The following is a 17,702-nucleotide window of genomic DNA, read 5'->3' on the forward strand; positions in this document are numbered from 1 at the left end:
CTGTGTCCAAATTGGCTACCACATTTCCCTACATTACAACAGTGACTACATTTTAAAAGTGCTTCATTAGCTGTAAAAAGTCCTTTAGGACATCCTGAAGGCATGAAAGGCACTACATAAATGCAACTTTTTCTCTTTTACCAGGCCATATTTGGCTTGAGTATCTTCTCATCTATGGAATAAAGAATTAGGGCCATTTACAGCAGAGCTAACAGTACAGAAAGTATATATTAATTGCTCAAAAATATTTCAATAATTGTGTTCAAAAACAGCACTTTTTCCAAGTCCTGCACCATAGAAATAATACACAACAAGGAGAACCAAACAGGCTAAGAATGTATGTTACAGAACACATTGTTGAAAACCACTGTCCACTTCACACATTGGCAGATTCTATAAATGCAACACAGTTTAATATATAAAATCCCAGAAAACTCCTACATAATCTTATTCAATCCATTTATAATTGAACCTAGTAGATAAGTGTGCATTTCATTTAAGCACGCAACTGCTTCCCATGCACACTTAAAAATTACTTATTGAATTGGCATTTATATACTATGTTCAAATGAAAGTGATCTACTTTCAACTTTAACTACAGCATGAATCTTTGTGTATTACAGTACATGACAGAGTCATCCAAGTGCCTTGCAATAAAGGCCTTATTTATAATATGACAGATCTTGATTTCCATCATAGTATGTTTAGATGTATGTGGCTTTTAAATTATCTAAGATTAATGTGGCATGTTCTTGCCGCATAGCTATAATGAATTGCAATGTTGAAACCAGATGCTGTGACATTAGGCACACAGTGTTAGATATTTTACAGTGACTATTATGACTGAATGTGTTGTTCTATTAGCTTTACTTAAGCAAATACCTCAGTTAATTACTTTACATTTGATAGAAGTGACTTTATTGGAGTTTTTCTGTGATGGTAACTGGTGATATTATCACATTGGTCCAAATAACAATGCCTGTATTGAGTGATTCCTAATGATCTCCCGACTAGCTGAGTAAGGTGCAAAATATACAATAATGTACTTCTCTTCAACTCAAAAGTTTTTCGGTGTTATTTATTTGCCCTGCTCGTTGTCTGTGTACTCCTCCATTTCCACATCTGAATCGAAGAGTGAATGGCCGGTATAATCAGTGTCCGGCGTCTGGGAATAGGAAACGCTGTTCTCAGTTACTTCTTCATCAAAAGTTTCTGTGCGAGAGTACAAGCTGAAGTCTTGTAGTGGGGTGGGAGTCAAACTGTCCTCACTGGACTCATCCTCATTGTCATATGAAGCATCATCACTCTCTTCAATCCATTCAGGCCAGAACTTCCTCTTAATCCTCTCACAGTACATGGCAAGGTTAACTAGCTCATCTGAAAAAAAGGCAGGGAGGATGTACACAAAATTATGCCACATCTCTGAGCATTCTGGCCTTCAAAATAACCTCTCAAAAGATTTTAAACATTAAACATTAGTTATCTAGAATAAGTTGATCTCCATGTATGGCAACAGGTAAATTTTGACTTGGGCTAAAGCAATGGTTATATTTACATGAAGTCAGTTTATTTGAATCTTATCACCCAGATAGATCATGTCAGTTTTGATTTTGCATGTATACAGAAAATATCCCTGTTGCCTCCAAACATTTCACCAGATTTGAAATAATGGCTATTTCCAGAGATTCCCAAAATCTGGGCCCACATGAGGTCAGAAATCCCTGACATTAATGTATACTGAAAATCACATCGAACCATTTGTTTTCAGAATTTGTTGATCAATTGAAAGACATGAACAACTATTTTGCGTCAACAAATCTGAAAGATGACAACTTCCTTGTAAGATCTTCATCATTCTTTAGAATAAATTCCATCTACTGCACACTGGGAATAACTGTGGCAGAGCCCATTTTAGAATCCACCAAATTTACATTGATTTAATTGGAATGAAGACGGGGCAGTTTTTAAAAAGGGTGCATAATCCGTAAGATTAAAAATCAACCTCTCCACATGAGTAGATCTTATCTTGTTTAGTCCTTGAAAAACCATGGGGACAGTTAAGCGGCATCAGTGGAACGGTAGCAAGACATCAATGGATCCTGCACACAAACTGAGCAAGGAAGCTGACCCCTCTTGAGTTTGCAAGATGAATTCATCTAAATCATTTGAAAACATGCCCCCTGCACAAGGCCAAGCAGCTTGACTAATGTGTGGGTGAGATATCTGTCATGATCCAGGATCTAAGGAGATGCAGTCACTTACAGATAAGTAGTTGTATAGGTGGGCAAAAAATCTTTCAAGCTTTGGAATGCTTCACAATACTTTCAGATCTCCAGCCTTGGCTCTCTAATAAAACTCTCAGCCTTGAGTCGCAGTACAAGAAATGGATGTCTAATGAACTTACAAGATCTTAAGAAATTAATTGAATATTATAGAAATAGCTCTCTCTCTCTCGCACTCTCTCTCTCTCTCCTTCTCCTTCATTAAGTGGCTTACCAGAGCTGACAGACACAGGACAGCATAGGCCTGTTGTCTATGACAAGGACATGACTCGATATCTTGTACAAGACATGCCTAAGTCTGATAAGTTGGGATCACATACCCCATGTCTAATCAAACTGAATATGGTTAAGAAGGTGTCCTAGCAAGAGATAATCGAAGACTCACCTCATGGGCTCGGGGCTGAGAATTGGGAAGATGAGGTAACCTCTAGCCCCCTAGAAATAAGATATATAAGCAAGCACTCGGAAAGGAAAAACAAAACATCGGACAACAGAGAGCTTTCCGAGGCGGCTCTATGCTGGCTTTGGCCAAACAACCTGGTTAGCTTCAAGAAGGCTAAGAACAGAAGAGACTGCTAGCTACAGAGAGCAACATCACTCCACTTCATCCATTCATTTGTCCAATCCAGGACTGATAAACCATTCTCACCTGATACATGCATGTCTTTTCTATCTATTTAGTTTATGTATCATTTCTAAACTGTTGCTTCTTAAATGAACTGCTTTAAACCACTTGTGACCTCGATCCCCATTTTAGATAATGTGTGACTCCAGGAACAAATCTTACAATGGCTTCAAGATCTATTCCTTGCGCATATGGTCTAGGCTGGTACATCAGTGCATCACTGAGAAACTGTTTGAGGTGCAGTCTTTCAGATGAACATTAAAATGAGGCCCCTTTTGCCAAAAGATTCATGGCATCATTCAAAGAGTTCTCTTGGTGTCTTGAATATTTATTCCTCAACTAACATCACTAAAACAGATTATCTGGTCATTTATTTCATAATTGTTTGCGAGATCTTGCTGTGTATAAATTGGTTGTCGCAATACCTTCATTGCAACAGTAACTACATTTCAAAAGTCCTAACAGTAAAGTGACTTAGGGTATTCTGAGATTATGAAAGATACTACATAAATACAAGTCCTTCCTTCTTTCTAAATTTCTGTTAGCCTCTCAAACACTGCATGGAGAAGAAGGGCAAGACATGGACAAGGGAAAGCAAACTGGGTGTGGTAAAGCACCCAACAATGTTTGTCAGCTGCCAAGCTGGATGTGATGCTAAAGCAAGTGCTTAAGCATTGACATGTTTGACACTCCAGTGCTTTCTCTCCAGAAAAAGACATCGTATTTCTAGGCGGTATGAAATCTGAATAAAAACAGAAAGTGCTGGAAAAACTCAGCAGGTCTGGCAGCATCTATGGAGGGAGAAACAGGGTTAACGTTTAAAGTCCAATGTGACTCTTCTTCAGAACAATGGGGTTGCCCATTCTTAATAATTTATTATACTGCCCAAATCTCTAACAAATTATATATCATATCAAGTGGAGAAGGGTTACAAATAATGTTATAGCAGCCCTTTTTAAAGTATTTTTTTATCTCTGTTAAATAAATTGAATAAAAGTGAACAAAAATCCTCTGATTGCATACAGTATTTCTATACATCACAATTATATCCTTTCTGTGGGAATCTATCCAGCTGCATTCTGCTGCAGAGTTTAAAGCACTATCTTAAAAATGCACAAAATAATGTTAACCATATGCTTTAAAAATTAAATCATTAATAAAATACATTAAATAAAAATATCTGCACACCTTATGCTATAATGCAGTCGCAATTAATATATTCATTTTGTTTGACACAGTTCAAATCAACTTTAACTATTTGTAATATAGGATTTACAGAGATATAACTCCATCACAAGCAGTCAAGTTGTAACAGGAGGCCATAATTCCGAAAGCTCCTTGAAGCACGAGAGCAAATGCAGAGATGTTTTTCCCATAGCACCTACAGCCATATTGAGAATTTCACAACACTGGTTGCTGTGACTTACCATTGCCACCGGAGGTCACTGTTTTTCAAAATACCAAAGGCTGAATTTTGAACATTATTAATTGGCACAGGATTTCCTGAAAACTTAAGCTGAAGCAATGGCCTAAGTCCACTGATTTTAAATGTAAAAGTTTGAGGAAATTCAGGTGCAAGTGATTTACGTCCATTTTTACACTATGCCAGAATTTCCTTGATCTTTTACACCATGAAATCTCCATGGAAATCTTCTAAAGCTCATTATCACAGTTCTGTTTCCCAGGCTAAATCAAATTTCCTGAATTTACACCAGTGCTAAACAGGCTTTAAATTTACAGCAATTACATCAGGCCCAAAGTCATAATTCTGCTGCTTATGGTGATTTTTTTTTTTTAGTTTTTGTTTCCCCCTCGTTGACTCCTCCCATGTATTTCCATATTTTTTGATGCATCCTTATACCACCAGAATGATTTAATTAAAAAATTTAAAAATTATACAATTTCATTGTCTTAAACAACCTGTGCCTAATGTGCATAAATGATCATTTGTAGGCTTCAAACTTTAAATGTCACGCATAAAGAGTGAGTTAAAGAAGGAAATTGAGTAATTAACTTGAGTTGTGGAGACCTTTCTTATAACCTTGATAATCTCTTACCTCTGATAAGTCTTTCTGGCCTGGTTCCTGGCAGCGTCCACATTGCCTGAGCCAACTGTCCAAATACAGCAGCATCCACTGTTGAAGGTCTTGGGCCCATGATGTATTTCTTATCACCTAAAACCATCAGACCAGATCAATATAGATTGTTTGTTTTTCCCCATTTCCTCCTCAGTGTTACCTTCACTCCTAGCCGCGCACCTCCCCCCCCCACCCCCCACCCCCCCGCCCACCAAACCACATGCCTTAAACGACTCTTCTGTTAGGAGGATAGAAAGGGACCTTTTCATTGCCCATTACCAACATCGTTCTTGAACCAGGAATCTAGGCAAAGTGTGTAAAAGCTGTGCAGAATGGACAGAGTAGACAGGGGGTAACTTTTCCCACCCATGAAAGGATCGAGGATGAGAAGGCACAGGTTTTAAAGTAATTGGCAAAAGAAGCAAAAACAATATGAGAGAAAAACTTATTCACACAGTGAGTGATTAGAGCCTGGAATGTTCTCCCTCAGCATGTGGTGGAGGCAGGTTTAATCGAGGCATTCAAGAAGAAATTAGATGATTATTTGAAAAGGAACTATCTTCAAGGTTACGGAGAGAAGGCAGGAGAATGGCACTAGGTGAAATGCTCATTCAGACAGCCAGTGCAGACACGATAGGCCGAATGGCCTCCCTCTACACTGTAACAATTCTGTGATTCTGTGACTGATTCTCTTTCAATTATCCTATCCTTCTATTTTGCATTCCTTCAGTCTTTGTCACAGGTTACATTCTTATACAAAAACAATACTACGTCTGGATGTTCTTTTAGAATTACTATTTAAAAAGTAGAAAGGAACAAGGTATGTTTGATCACTACCCAGCCAATCATTTACCTCACTCCTAACAGAGTCTACACATCTACACATACTATGCACACATTTCATTAACATGAAACACCTTCATAGAATAACCTACCAAGTGCAAAGACCTCAGTGATGCACCCCTAATTTTATACCCCTGTAGCTTTGCAACATTTAGCCCAAGTATGTAAACCTGGATCAACACAACTAACGACTTCTAACCCAACTTACCAAGTTAAAACAGTATTAGTGCATAATACTATACTGCCCAACAATATCAGGGTACTTGGCTGTAATGCTAACATATTACATTACATTGCTCTGTAATAAGTGTATGGCACTAGTGTATTGTAATGTAATGATGAGTAATTTAACCTATTACTTGTCCAGTGGTGCTAGAGTCTGTTAGGCTTCACCTCGTTGGCACATTTGTGTAATTAATAAGGCTTAAATTATCAAATTGTACTGTACTTAAGCTTAGTGATGAAAAGTCTTAATTTGTATGTACCATTGGGGTGATTCGTGAATTTTGGGGTGCGTTGTTATGAAAGTCTTAAAGTTGGTATCTCTTTAAGTACCAAATACTTTTATGTAACTTTAAGAAAGAGCACTTTGGGAGTTCTTATATAGCCAGGAAACATTTGCACATTTGGACTCCAACAAGTATGGTCAACAGTAAAGAGAAGCCAAATGTTGATTGGCCAGGAAGGTGGCCTGAGAACTCAATGTTCCAGAGCCTCCGGTCAAAGATACAAGTTATAGTTTAGCAGTTAGAAGGGAAGCCAAGGCTGCAACACTGATTGACTCGAAGAATGGTCTTTGGCCTAGAATGTTCCGAGGATCTCCAGTTAGAGATACAAGTTAAGGTTAGATTGTTGTGGAGACGCTAGAAGTTCTCTTCCCATTAGTCAAGAGTTGTCAATATTGGGTTAGAAGTCGTTAGTTATGTTGATCCAGGTGCACATACTTGGGCTTCATGTTGCAAAGCTACCTTGGGTGTAAAAATAGAGGAGCATCACTGAGGTCTTTGCACTAGCCAAGGGTTAGCACAGAACACTTGCTTGGGGGCATTTGTCCAGAGAGAGAGTTAGGAGTAGGGCACTTGCTCAGACGTTCGCATTTATGTAGGACATTGCTAGTCAATGGGTCTTTGTCACAGGCTGAGGGTTTACCGTAAGAACCTAGTATTAGGCTTAGTTAGTGATTAAAGTAACTGTCACAGGGCTGAGGACTGCCGTAAGAATCCAATACTAGCAATCAGTGGATCCAAAAAAGGCAGGACTGTCAGGGCTAAGGTAATTGCCTTAAGAGAGAGTGAACAGGAAACATGTAACTAGTTAGCTGCCGAGGAATTGTTTAGACAGTTAAAGACTAGCTTCGGAGAATCAATTGTAAAGTACAGTCTTAGTCATTTTGGGAAAGCCACAGTCATTGTTAGAAAACTGTTTCCGCCAGAGAGAGAGAAAGAAAGAGAACACTCAGCATGCAGCTGTGAAGTGCATAGCTTCAGCAATTAAGGTGGACTGGGAAGTTGTGGGTTGGAAAAGTATCGACTAGCGGTGAAGTCTAAAAGCTGCAAAGGGTTTTGTATTTTAGAGTTAAGTTAGCTAAGCTAAAATCTTGAAGGATGCCTTGAGTCAAGAGACCAGGTTCAAGGAACCAAGAAGAGAAGACCCCAGAAGTCCCGGGATCCACAGGCAAGACAGACAAAGCACGTTGAACTTGTGAATCGTGCCATGCCTCCACAATTTGAAATGTTAACAGATTGTCCTTTTTGCCAAAATTGTTATTCCTCAACAAGAGTTTTCTTACTCTCAAGTTTATTCTGGAGTCCAAATCCCTACAGCAACTGCAGCAGTATGGGGAAGAAGGGACAATCTTTTTCCAAGGGCGCATCGAAGAATAAAAAGGACAGCTTCTTCCGAGTTTTCAGACCTTGAGTTGGTTGCCTGATCACCAGCCTTCTCTAGGAAACGAGACAAGGAAAGCAGGAGTTTAAACAATTTTGGCACGATAGTAATTCAGAAGCTTGGGGATTTGGGTCTCTCACGAAGCTAGGCTTCACTAAGATGTATGAGTCTACATGGGTAATAGGAGCTCTAGTGGTTGTAATGGGAGCAGTGGTAGTGGATATCTTAAGGAACAGAATTAGAAGAATGAACAAAGCAGACTTGGAGGGAGTCCAGGATTTAATGATGGAATGTTTAAGTAAGGGGAGTAGAGTACCTATGAGGAAGCGATAAAGTTCATTCAGGAATGGGTGGACCAAGGGAAAATTACAGCAGACAAGGCTCCAAGGTTGATTAAGTATGCAGCTCTTTATTGTGCAGACAGGGATGATGTGCTCAGTAAAAGGTGGAAGAGGAAAATGAAAAGCTAAAAAAGCAGATACAGAATTTAGAAAGGGATGTAGCACCATCATCAGTGGTGTTACAGCATCAAAACATGATGACTTTACAAGCAAGGAATGTTATGCATTAGTTGCAAGGAGGTAAAGCAACCATTGAAACAGTGTCAAGAGGAAAACACGAGTCTCAGACAGCAATTAGAGGATGCACACGGCGCACTCTGGGAATTGATTAAGCAGACTCACAGGGAGATAGATCATAGTCCATGTACAGACTGAGCAGTTGAAAAAGAAGCAAAGAAGACAGCAGGCCGTTGTCTCAGCAGTGACTACCAGGTCCCAGGGTTCAGTTGATGAGACAAGTGATTTGGAAGATTTAAAAGATAATGGAGAAAGTATGGAGATAAAAGTTCTTCTCCTTCAATGGCTTTGACTCCAGTAGTGGTAGTGGTAGTATAGACACAGCATGAGATGAACCCTCATGGAGGAATAGTGGGGTACAAGACGACTTTGAACAGTTTGACATCTAATGCATTACAGGCTTGTGTTCAGGAGCTAGGAACTATTAAGTCAGGGACTTGTCCAATAGAGTTATATACAAAGTTATCTGTATTTCAGGCTGGGACACACAAAATTAGAGGAAGGAGATTGTAAGAGAATAATTCTTGCAGGTCTTATAAGCAGGGACCAGAGGAGCATCCAGAGCATTTACCTGACAGTTAAGGGATTCTATGGCCTGAATTTTTCCCTCATCGGACGCACGTGATCAGCGGGCCCACAAGCGGACGTGAAAAAAGCTTCTGTTTATGATTGGCATCCGACCGTGACCTTACGCTGGCTGGCCAATTAACGGCTAGCCAGCATGAAATGTGCCCGGGGAAAGGCTCAGCACTGCCATTGGGGGGCGTGAAGAGGGCGGGCGCCGACGTCACCGTGGGAGTTGGTGAGCGCATCCACTGAGCTCCCTGAAGTCAGGCAGCTGCCCCAGGGAGCTGCAGACCTCCAAATAATAAAAGAAAGCACAAAAATGCTGCAAAAACATCCATGCAGCACAATCAAGCACCTGAAAAGACCTCATGAAAATTAGTCTGCAGATAATTATTTTTATTTTAAATCCTTATGGAGACTTCACCCTGCCTTTGGATGAGGTTTCATCAAAATGTCAAGCCCGCCTGGCCGATTGGCCCATCTGCCAACCATAACATTGGATGAGCCACGGCAAATCGCTGACAATTGGGCCATTAATGCCCTTTTAATTGTTGGCTCTTTCGACTTTTGCGTGTGCCCACCGAGCGAAATATCGCGCAAGTGTGCGATGATGTCAGGACGCTTGCCCGACATCATCTCGCACAATTTCACGCCCATTTGGGTCAGACATGCGCCCACCCGCGGGACGTAAAATTCTGGCCTTTGTCTCTTCGCAGGGACAGCTCTCCTCCTGCACCATCAGCAGGGTTTGACCAGGCCAGATCACGGTAGGATGAGGCTATACCAACTCCATGGGTTAGAATTAAGAACCTTGTGGGGCAAGCTTGATATATAGTAAAGAACAGTGGCCGGGCTAAAGAACTGATAGTTAAAAAGCCAATCACTGCCATGGAAGGACCAAGAGCAATTCCAGTATTTTCAGGTAATTCTTGCATATCGTGTTATAGTTGCGGGAGAACAGGACACATCTCAAGGGAGTGCAGAGGGGTTATCAGGCAGGAATAGAGAGATTGCACGAGGAAAGGCCACCTCCAAGACCTTATCTGTAACCTTCAAAGTCAGTGTTCAGTGCTGAAGGCAAAAGCACTGAAACGAAAATGAATCAATTGGCTAATGGAACAACAGCAGCCTGACTGAGAACACCAAACTGCGAGTCTACCAACCCCACATCCTCAGCGCACTCCTCTACAGTGGTGAAACCTGGACAACATATGCTAGGTGTGAGGAAAAGCTGAATAGTTTCCACCTTTGCTGTCTCAGACATATCCTCGGCATCTCTTGGCAGGACAGAGTTACCAACTCAAAAATCCTGGAGCATGCTAATTCCATCAGGATACGCTCATTGCTAAGCCAACGGGGTCTGTGCTGGCTCAGCCAAGTTCATCAGATGGATGACGGCGGTATACCCAAAGAGCTTATGTACAGTGAACTGGCCACTGGGTCACAACCCCTTGGCCATACAAACATACGAATTAGGATCAGGAGTAGGCCACTCAGCCTTTCGAGCCTGCTCCACCGTTCAATAAGATCGTGGCTGATCTGATTGTAACCTCAACTCCACATTCCTGCCCACCCCCAATAACCTTTCACCCCCTTGCTAATCAAGAATCTATCTAGCTCTGCCTTCAAAATATTCAAAGACTCTGCCTCCACCACCTTTTGAGGATGAGAGTTCCAAAGGTTCACGACCCCCTGAGAGAAAAAAATTTTCCACATCTCTTCTTAAATGGGTGACCCATAATTTTAAACAGTGACTCCTAGTTCTAGATTCTCCTACAAGAGGAAACATCCTCTCCACATCCACCCTGTCAAGACCCCTCAGAATCTTATATGTTTCAATCAAGTCTCCTCTTACTCTTCTAAACTCCAGCTGATACAAACCTAGCCTGTCCAATCTTTCCTCATAAAACAACCCGCCCATTCCAGGTATTAGTCTAGTAAACCTTCTATGAACTGCTTCCAATGCATTTACATCTTTACTTAAATAAGGAGACCAATACTGTACACAGTACTCCAGATGTGGCCTCACCAATGCCCTGTATAACTGATACATGACCTCCCTATTCTTGCATTCAATTCCCCTTGCAATAAATTATAGCGCTCTATTTACTTTCCTAATTACTTGCTGTACCTGCATGCTAACCTTTTGCGATTCATGCGCTTTCCAAATCCCTCTGCATCTTGTCAAGAAGATATAAGAACGTCTATAATGTTATTGGGAATTATTTTAAAATAGAGTTTAGCGGTGTCTCTGTCTATATGTGTGTGTAAGTGTACATGTGTCTTAATTGGATTAAAGGTCTGGAGGCTTTGATGTATAGAAGAGAAGTAGGTTTGAAATGTTAATTAGGTAAACATGGTGCTAATTTACATTTTTCTTTAAACAAATTAGTGTAGCTCGGATTCAAAGAGAGGGGGTGAAATATTACACCAAACCAGGTGAAGCTCAGAAACAATGTGTTTGTTTATTTTTCCCAATGATTATTAATAAAGTGGGTATTATGAAAGGGTCTTATTATTAGAAGAGGTAAAGTTCAAAAAAACATAGTGATACAATGAAAATTTGCATTCAAGAGGAAAATATGAACAAAGGAAGAGAAGGCTGTTGGTAAAAAGAAAGGGATTCTAAGATCTAAAGCCTCTAGCCTGTAGTCTCAAGCCACTGTCTGCAAGGACTCAGAGCTGAAAGAAACTCATTTTGAATGTACTGTCCAGAATGTGCTTTGCCAGGGATCTGTTTAAATCTGTGCATTTTACTGTTGCCTTAACAGAGGTGTAACTAGGAGTCAGATTAATTAGGGAATTTTAGTAGTTATTTTAATAGTGATTTTGTAGACATATGTATGTGCTTACAATCTTTCTTGTATTGATAAATGTTTAATTTAGTTTTATAAAAACCTCTTGAGACTCGGTGGTCTTATTACTACTGAATTCAAAGCCTGAAACATACAAATTGCAAATATTGGTTAGGACTGTTGTTTCAAGTTTCCCTCTGGGATTTGAACAACTTAGCATTAACCATTGGATGTGTCACAATCTCAGAGCTCTGCAATGTCTCACCATTTAAATAATATGCTTCTTTTTATTCTTCCTGCCAAAATTTAGATGAGGGAATTAAATATATCTCCAAATTTGCAGATAACACAAAGTTGGGTGGGAGGGTGAGCTGTAAGGAGAATGCAGAGATGCTTCAGTGTGATTTGGATAAGCTGAGTGAGTGGGCAAATGCATGGCAGGTGCAGTATAATGTGGATAAATGTGAGGCTATCCATTTTGGTAGCAAAAACAGGAAGGCAGATTATTATCTGAATGGCTATAAATTGAGAGAGGGGAAAGTGCAACGAGACCTGGGTGTCCTTGTACACCAGTCGCTGAAGGTAAACATGCAGGTGCAGCAGGCAGTAAAGAAGGCAAATGGTATGTTGGCCTTCATAGTCTGTGGATTTGAGTACAGAAACAGGGATGTCTTGCTGCAATTGTACAGGGCCTTGGTGAGACCACACCTGGAATATTGTGTGCAGTTTTGGTCTCCTTATCTGAGGAAGGATGTTTTTGCTATAGAGGGAGTGCAGCGAAGGTTTACCCGACTGATTCCTGGGATAGCGGGACTGACAAATGAGGAGAGATTGAGTCGGTTAGGATTATATTTGCTGCAGTTCAGAAGAATGAGGGGGGATCTCATAGAAACCTATAAAATTCTAACAGGACTAGACAGGGTAGATGCAGGAAGGATGTTCCCGATGGTGGGGGAGTCCAGAACCAGGGGTCACAGTCTCAGGATACAGGGTAGACCATTTAGGACTGAGGTGAGGAGAAATTTCTTCACCCAGAAAGTGGTGAGCCTGTGGAATTCGTTACCACAGAAAGTAGTTGAGACCAAAACATTGTATGTTTTCAAGAAAGAGCTAGATATACCTCTTAGGGCAAAAGGGATCAAAGGATATGGGGAGAAAGCGGGAGCAGGCTATTGAGTTGGATGATCAGCCTTGATCATAATGAATGGCGGAGCAGGCTCAAAGGGCCGAATGGTCTACTCCTGCTCCTAGTTTCTATGTTTTTATGTTTCCACGTTTTCAGACTCCCCCTGCTCTCTCTTCTGGTCCTGTTTCCATGCTCCCACTGCTCCCTCCTCTCATTCTGTTTCCCGACTTCGGCTGCTCTCTCCCTTCGTTGATTTCAGACTCCCCCTGCTCTCTCCCCTCACACTGTTTTTGGTCTCCCCATTCTCTCTCCTCTTGCATTTTTTCAGACTCCCCCTGCATTCTCGTCTTGTTTTGTTTTCAGACTCCCACTGCTCACTCCTCTCGTTCTGTTTTCAAGATCCCCCTGGTCTTTCCATTCGTTCTGTTTTCAAACATCCTCTGCTCTCTCCTCTCGCGCTGTTATCAGACATGCCTGCTCTCACCTCTTGTTCCATTTTTAGGGTCCCCCTGCTCACCCTCTCATGCTACTCCATACTCCCGCTACTCTCTCCTCTTGCGTTGCTTCCAGACGCCACCTGCTCTCTCCTCTTGCAATGCTTTCAGACTCCCCGATCTCTCTTCCTGTTCTGTTTTCAGGCTCCTCCTGCTCTCTCCTCTCGCGCTGTTTACAGGCTCCCCCTGCTCTCTCCTCTCGCGCTGTTTACAGGCTCCCCCTACTCTCTCCTCTCGCGCTGTTTACAGGCTCCCCCTGCTCTCTCCTCTCGCGCTGTTTACAGGCTCCCCCTGCTCTCTCCTTTCGCGCTGTTTACAGACTCTCCCTGCTCTCTCCTCTCGCGCTGTTTACAGGCTCCCCCTGCTCTCTCCTCTCGCGCTGTTTACAGACTCCCCCTGCTCTCTCCTCTCATGCTGTTTACAGGCTCCCCCTGCTCTCTCCTCTCGCGCTGTTTACAGACTCCCCCTGCTCTCTCCTCTCGTGCTGTTTACAGGCTCCTCCTGCTCTCTCCTCTCGCGCTATTTACAGGCTCCCCCTGCTCTCTCCTCTCACGCTGTTTACAGGCTCCCCCTGCTCTCTCCTCTCGCGCTGTTTACAGGCTCCCCCTGCTCTCTCCTCTCGCGCTGTTTACAGGCTCCCCCTGCTCTCTCCTCTCGCGCTGTTTACAGGCTCCCCCTGCTCTCTCCTCTCGCGCTGTTTACAGGCTCCCCCTGCTCTCTCCTCTCGCGCTGTTTACAGACTCTCCCTGCTCTCTCCTCTCGCGCTGTTTACAGACTCTCCCTGCTCCCTCCTCTCGCGCTGTTTACAGACTCCCCCTGCTCTCTCCTCTCGCGCTGTTTACAGGCTCCCCCTGCTCTGTCCTCTCGCGCTGTTTACAGGCTCCCCCTGCTCTCTCCTCTCGCGCTGTTTTCAGGCTCCACCTGTTCCATCCACTCGCTCTGTTTTCAGACTCGCCCTTCTCTCCCCTCTCATTCTGTTTTCAGTCTCCCCTGCACTCTCTTCTCATGCTGTTTATTAGACTCCCGCTGCTCTCTACTCTCTCGCTTTTTTTCAGACTCCCCCTGCTCTCTCCTCTCGTGCTGTTTACAGGCTCCCCCTCCTCACTCCTCTCATTCTCTTTTCAGACTCTCCCTATTCTCTCCTCACGCACTGTTTGCAGACTCCCTAACCTCTCTCCTCTCATTCTGTTTGCGGAGTCACCTGCTCTCTCCTCTCGTCCTGTTTTCAGACTCCCCCTGCTCTCTCCTCTCGCTCTCGTTTTTCACACACCTTGTGCTCTCACCTCTTGTGCTATTTATAGACTGCTCCTGCTCTCTCTTGTTCTGTTTTCAGACTCTCCCTTTCTCCTCTCGCGCTGAATTCCGGCTCCACCTACTCCCTCCACTCGCTCTGTTTTCAAACACCACCTGCTCTCTCCTCTCACTTTTTTCAGACTCCCGCGACTTTCTCCTCTTGCGCTGTTTTCAGACATCCCCTGGTCTCCCCTCTCACACTGTTTTTAGTCTCCCCTGCTCTCTCCTCTCATTCTGTTTTCAGACTCACCCTTTTCTCTCCCTTCGCACTGTTTTCAGACTCCCCCTGCTCTCTCCTCTCACGTTCTTTTCAGACTCACCCTGCTCTCTACCCTCACACTGTTTTCAGGCTCCCCCTTTTCTCTCCTCTCAATCTGTTTTCAGGCTTGCCCTGCTCTCTCCTCTTACCCTGTTTTCAGATTGCCCATGCTCACTCCTCTCGCGCTCTTTTCAGGCCCCCACAGCTAACTCCTCATTCTGTTCTCAGACTCCTCTGCTCTCTCTAGTCGCGCTGTTTTCAGACTCCCCCTGCTCTCTCTAGTCGCGCTGTTTTCAGACTCCCCCTGCTCTCTCTAGTCGCGCTGTTTTCAGACTCCCCCTGCTCTCTCTAGTCGCGCTGTTTTCAGACTCCCCCTGCTCTCTCTAGTCGCGCTGTTTTCAGACTCCCCCTGCTCTCTCTAGTCGCGCTGTTTTCAGACTCCCCCTGCTCTCTCTAGTCGCGCTGTTTTCAGACTCCCCCTGCTCTCTCTAGTCGCGTTGTTTTCAGACTCCCCCTGTTCCCCTCTCTAATTCAGTTTTTGCACTGCCCCTGCTCTCTCCTCTTGTTCTGTTTTCACCCATCCCCTGCTCTTCCCTCTCACACTGTTTTCAGACTCTCACTGCTCACTCTGCTCACGCTGTTTTCAGACTCCCTGCTTTCTCATCTCGCACTGTTTACAGAACACCCTTCCTCTCTTCTCTCATTCTCTTTACAGACTCTCCCACTCCCGCCTCTCGCGCTGATTTCATACTCCCCCTGCTCTCTCCTGTCGCGCTGATTTCATACTCCCCATGCTCTCTCCTGTCGCACTGCTTTCTGACTCCGTGTTCTCTCTTCACTCGCTCTGTTTGCAGACTCCCCCGGCTCTCTCCTCTCGTGTTCTTTCCAGACACACCCTGCTCTCTACTCTCGTGCTGTTTTCAGACTCCCTGAACTCTCTCCTCTCGCGCTGCTTTCAGACTCCCGTTGCTCTCTCCTCTTGCTCTGTTTGCATACTCCCCCGCTCTCTCCTCTCGTGCTGTTTTCAGCCTCCTCCTGCTCTCTCCTCTTGTTGTTTTCAGACTCCCTGTTCTCTCCTCTCTCTCTGTTCTCAGCCTCCCCCGCTCACCCTCTCGTTCTCTTTTCAGACTCCCCCAGCTCTCTCCTCTCGCGCTGTTCACAGACACCCTGACCTCTCTCCTCTCGTGCTATTTTCAGACTCCCTGTTCTCTCTCCACTCGCACTGTTTTCAGACACCACCTGTTCTCTCCTCTCGTGCTGTTTACGGACTCCCCCTGCTCTCTCTTCTCACATTCTTTTCAGACTCCCCTGGTTCTCCCTCCCGTGCTGTTTTCAGGCTCTTACAGCTCTCTCCTCTCACTCTGTTTTCACACTCCCCCTGCTCTCTCCTCTTGCTCTGTTTTCACACTCCCCCTGCTCTTCATTCTCACGCTTTTTTCAGACAGCCACTGCTCTCTCCACTTGCGCTTTTCCCAGACTCCCTTTGCTCTCTCCTCCCAATTTGTTTTCAGACTTGCCCTGCTCTCTCCTCTTACCCTGTTTTCAGATTCCCCGTGCTCGATCCTCTCGCGCTCTTCTTAGACAACCCCAGCTCTCTCCTCATTCTGTTCTCAGGCTCCCCTGCTCTCTCTAGCCACGCTGTGTTCAGCCTCCCCCTGGTCTCTCCTCTCGTTCTGTATTCGGTCTCTCCCTGCTCTCTCCTATCGCATTGTTTTCATACACTTCCTTCTCTATTCTCTTTCACTGTTTTCAGGTTACCCGTGCCCTCTCCCGCTGCACTGTTTTCATACTCCCCCTGCTCTCTCCTCTCTCACTCTTTTCATTCTCCCCCTGCTCCCTCCTCTTGCACTGTTTATAGACTGCTCCTGGACTCTCCTGTTGTTTTGTTTTCAGACTCTCCCTTTCTCCTCTCGCGCTGAATTCCGGCTCCACCTGCTCCCTCCACTCGCTCTGTTTTCAGACCCCAGCTGCTCTCTCCTCTCGCCCTGTCTTCACTCTCCTGCTCTCTCCTCTTCCGCTGTTTACAGGCTCCCCGACTTCTCTCCTCTCGCACTGTTTTCAGACTCCCATTGCTCTCCCCTCACGTGCTGTTTTCAGACTCCTGCTGCTCTCTCCTCTCTCCTGTTTTCAGAGACACCTCCTCGCTTCTCTAATCCTCTTTTCACACTCCTCCTGCGTATTCCTCTCTTTCTGTTTTTGCACTCCCCCTGCTCTCTCCTCTCGCTCTGTTTTGACACTCCCCCTGCTCTTCCCTCTCATGCTGTTTTCAGACAGCCGCTGCTCTCTCCGCTCGCGCTCTTCTAAGGCTCCCTTTGCTCTCTCCTCTTGATCTGTTTTCAGACTCTCCCTTTCTCCTCTCGCGCTGAATTACGGCTCCACCTGCTCCCTCCACTCGCTCTGTTTTCAGACTCCACCTGTTCCCTCCTCTAGTGCTGTTTACAGACCCCCCTTCCTCTCTCCACTCATTTTATTTTCAAACTCCCCCTGCTCTCTCCTCTCGTTCTGTTTTCAGACTCCGCCTGCTCTCTTCTCTAATCCTCTTTTCACACTCCCTCTACTCACTCCTTTTGTTCTGTTTTCACATTCCCCTTGTCGTCTCCTCTCGCGCTGCTTTCAAACTCCCCCTGCTCTCTCCTCTCGCCCTGTTTTCAGACTCCTCCTGCTCTCACCTCTTGTTCCATTTTCAGACACCCCCGGCTCTCCCTCTCGCATTGTTTTCAAACTCCCCTTGCCCTCTCCTATCTTTCTGTTTTCAGACTCCCCCTGCTCTCTCCTCTCGTGCTGTTTTCAGACTCCCCCCGCTCTCTCCTTTTGTGTTGTTTCCAGTCTCCCCCTGTTCTCTCTTCTTGTTCTGTTTTCAGACTCACGCTGCTCT

General features: G+C 44.2%; 1 protein-coding gene across 2 annotated transcripts in view; it reads right to left on the reverse strand.

Annotated features, from left to right (window-relative positions):
- Positions 1–1,063: 1,063 nt before the first annotated feature.
- Positions 1,064–17,702, reverse strand: part of faxcb (failed axon connections homolog, metaxin like GST domain containing b) — a 102,123-nt gene continuing 85,484 nt past the window's right edge. For both annotated transcript variants that reach the window (XM_078541320.1, XM_078541319.1), the window contains 2 exons: positions 4,965–5,081; positions 1,064–1,377 (listed from right to left, as the gene is read on the reverse strand). In XM_078541320.1, coding sequence (XP_078397446.1) covers positions 1,079–1,377; positions 4,965–5,081 — 416 coding nt within the window. In that variant the 3' untranslated portion in view covers positions 1,064–1,078. The remainder of the gene's footprint in view (positions 1,378–4,964; positions 5,082–17,702) is intronic.

The sequence above is a fragment of the Cetorhinus maximus genome, chromosome 5, assembly GCF_964194155.1.
Source record: "Cetorhinus maximus chromosome 5, sCetMax3.hap1.1, whole genome shotgun sequence".
Lineage (NCBI taxonomy): Eukaryota > Metazoa > Chordata > Chondrichthyes > Lamniformes > Cetorhinidae > Cetorhinus > Cetorhinus maximus.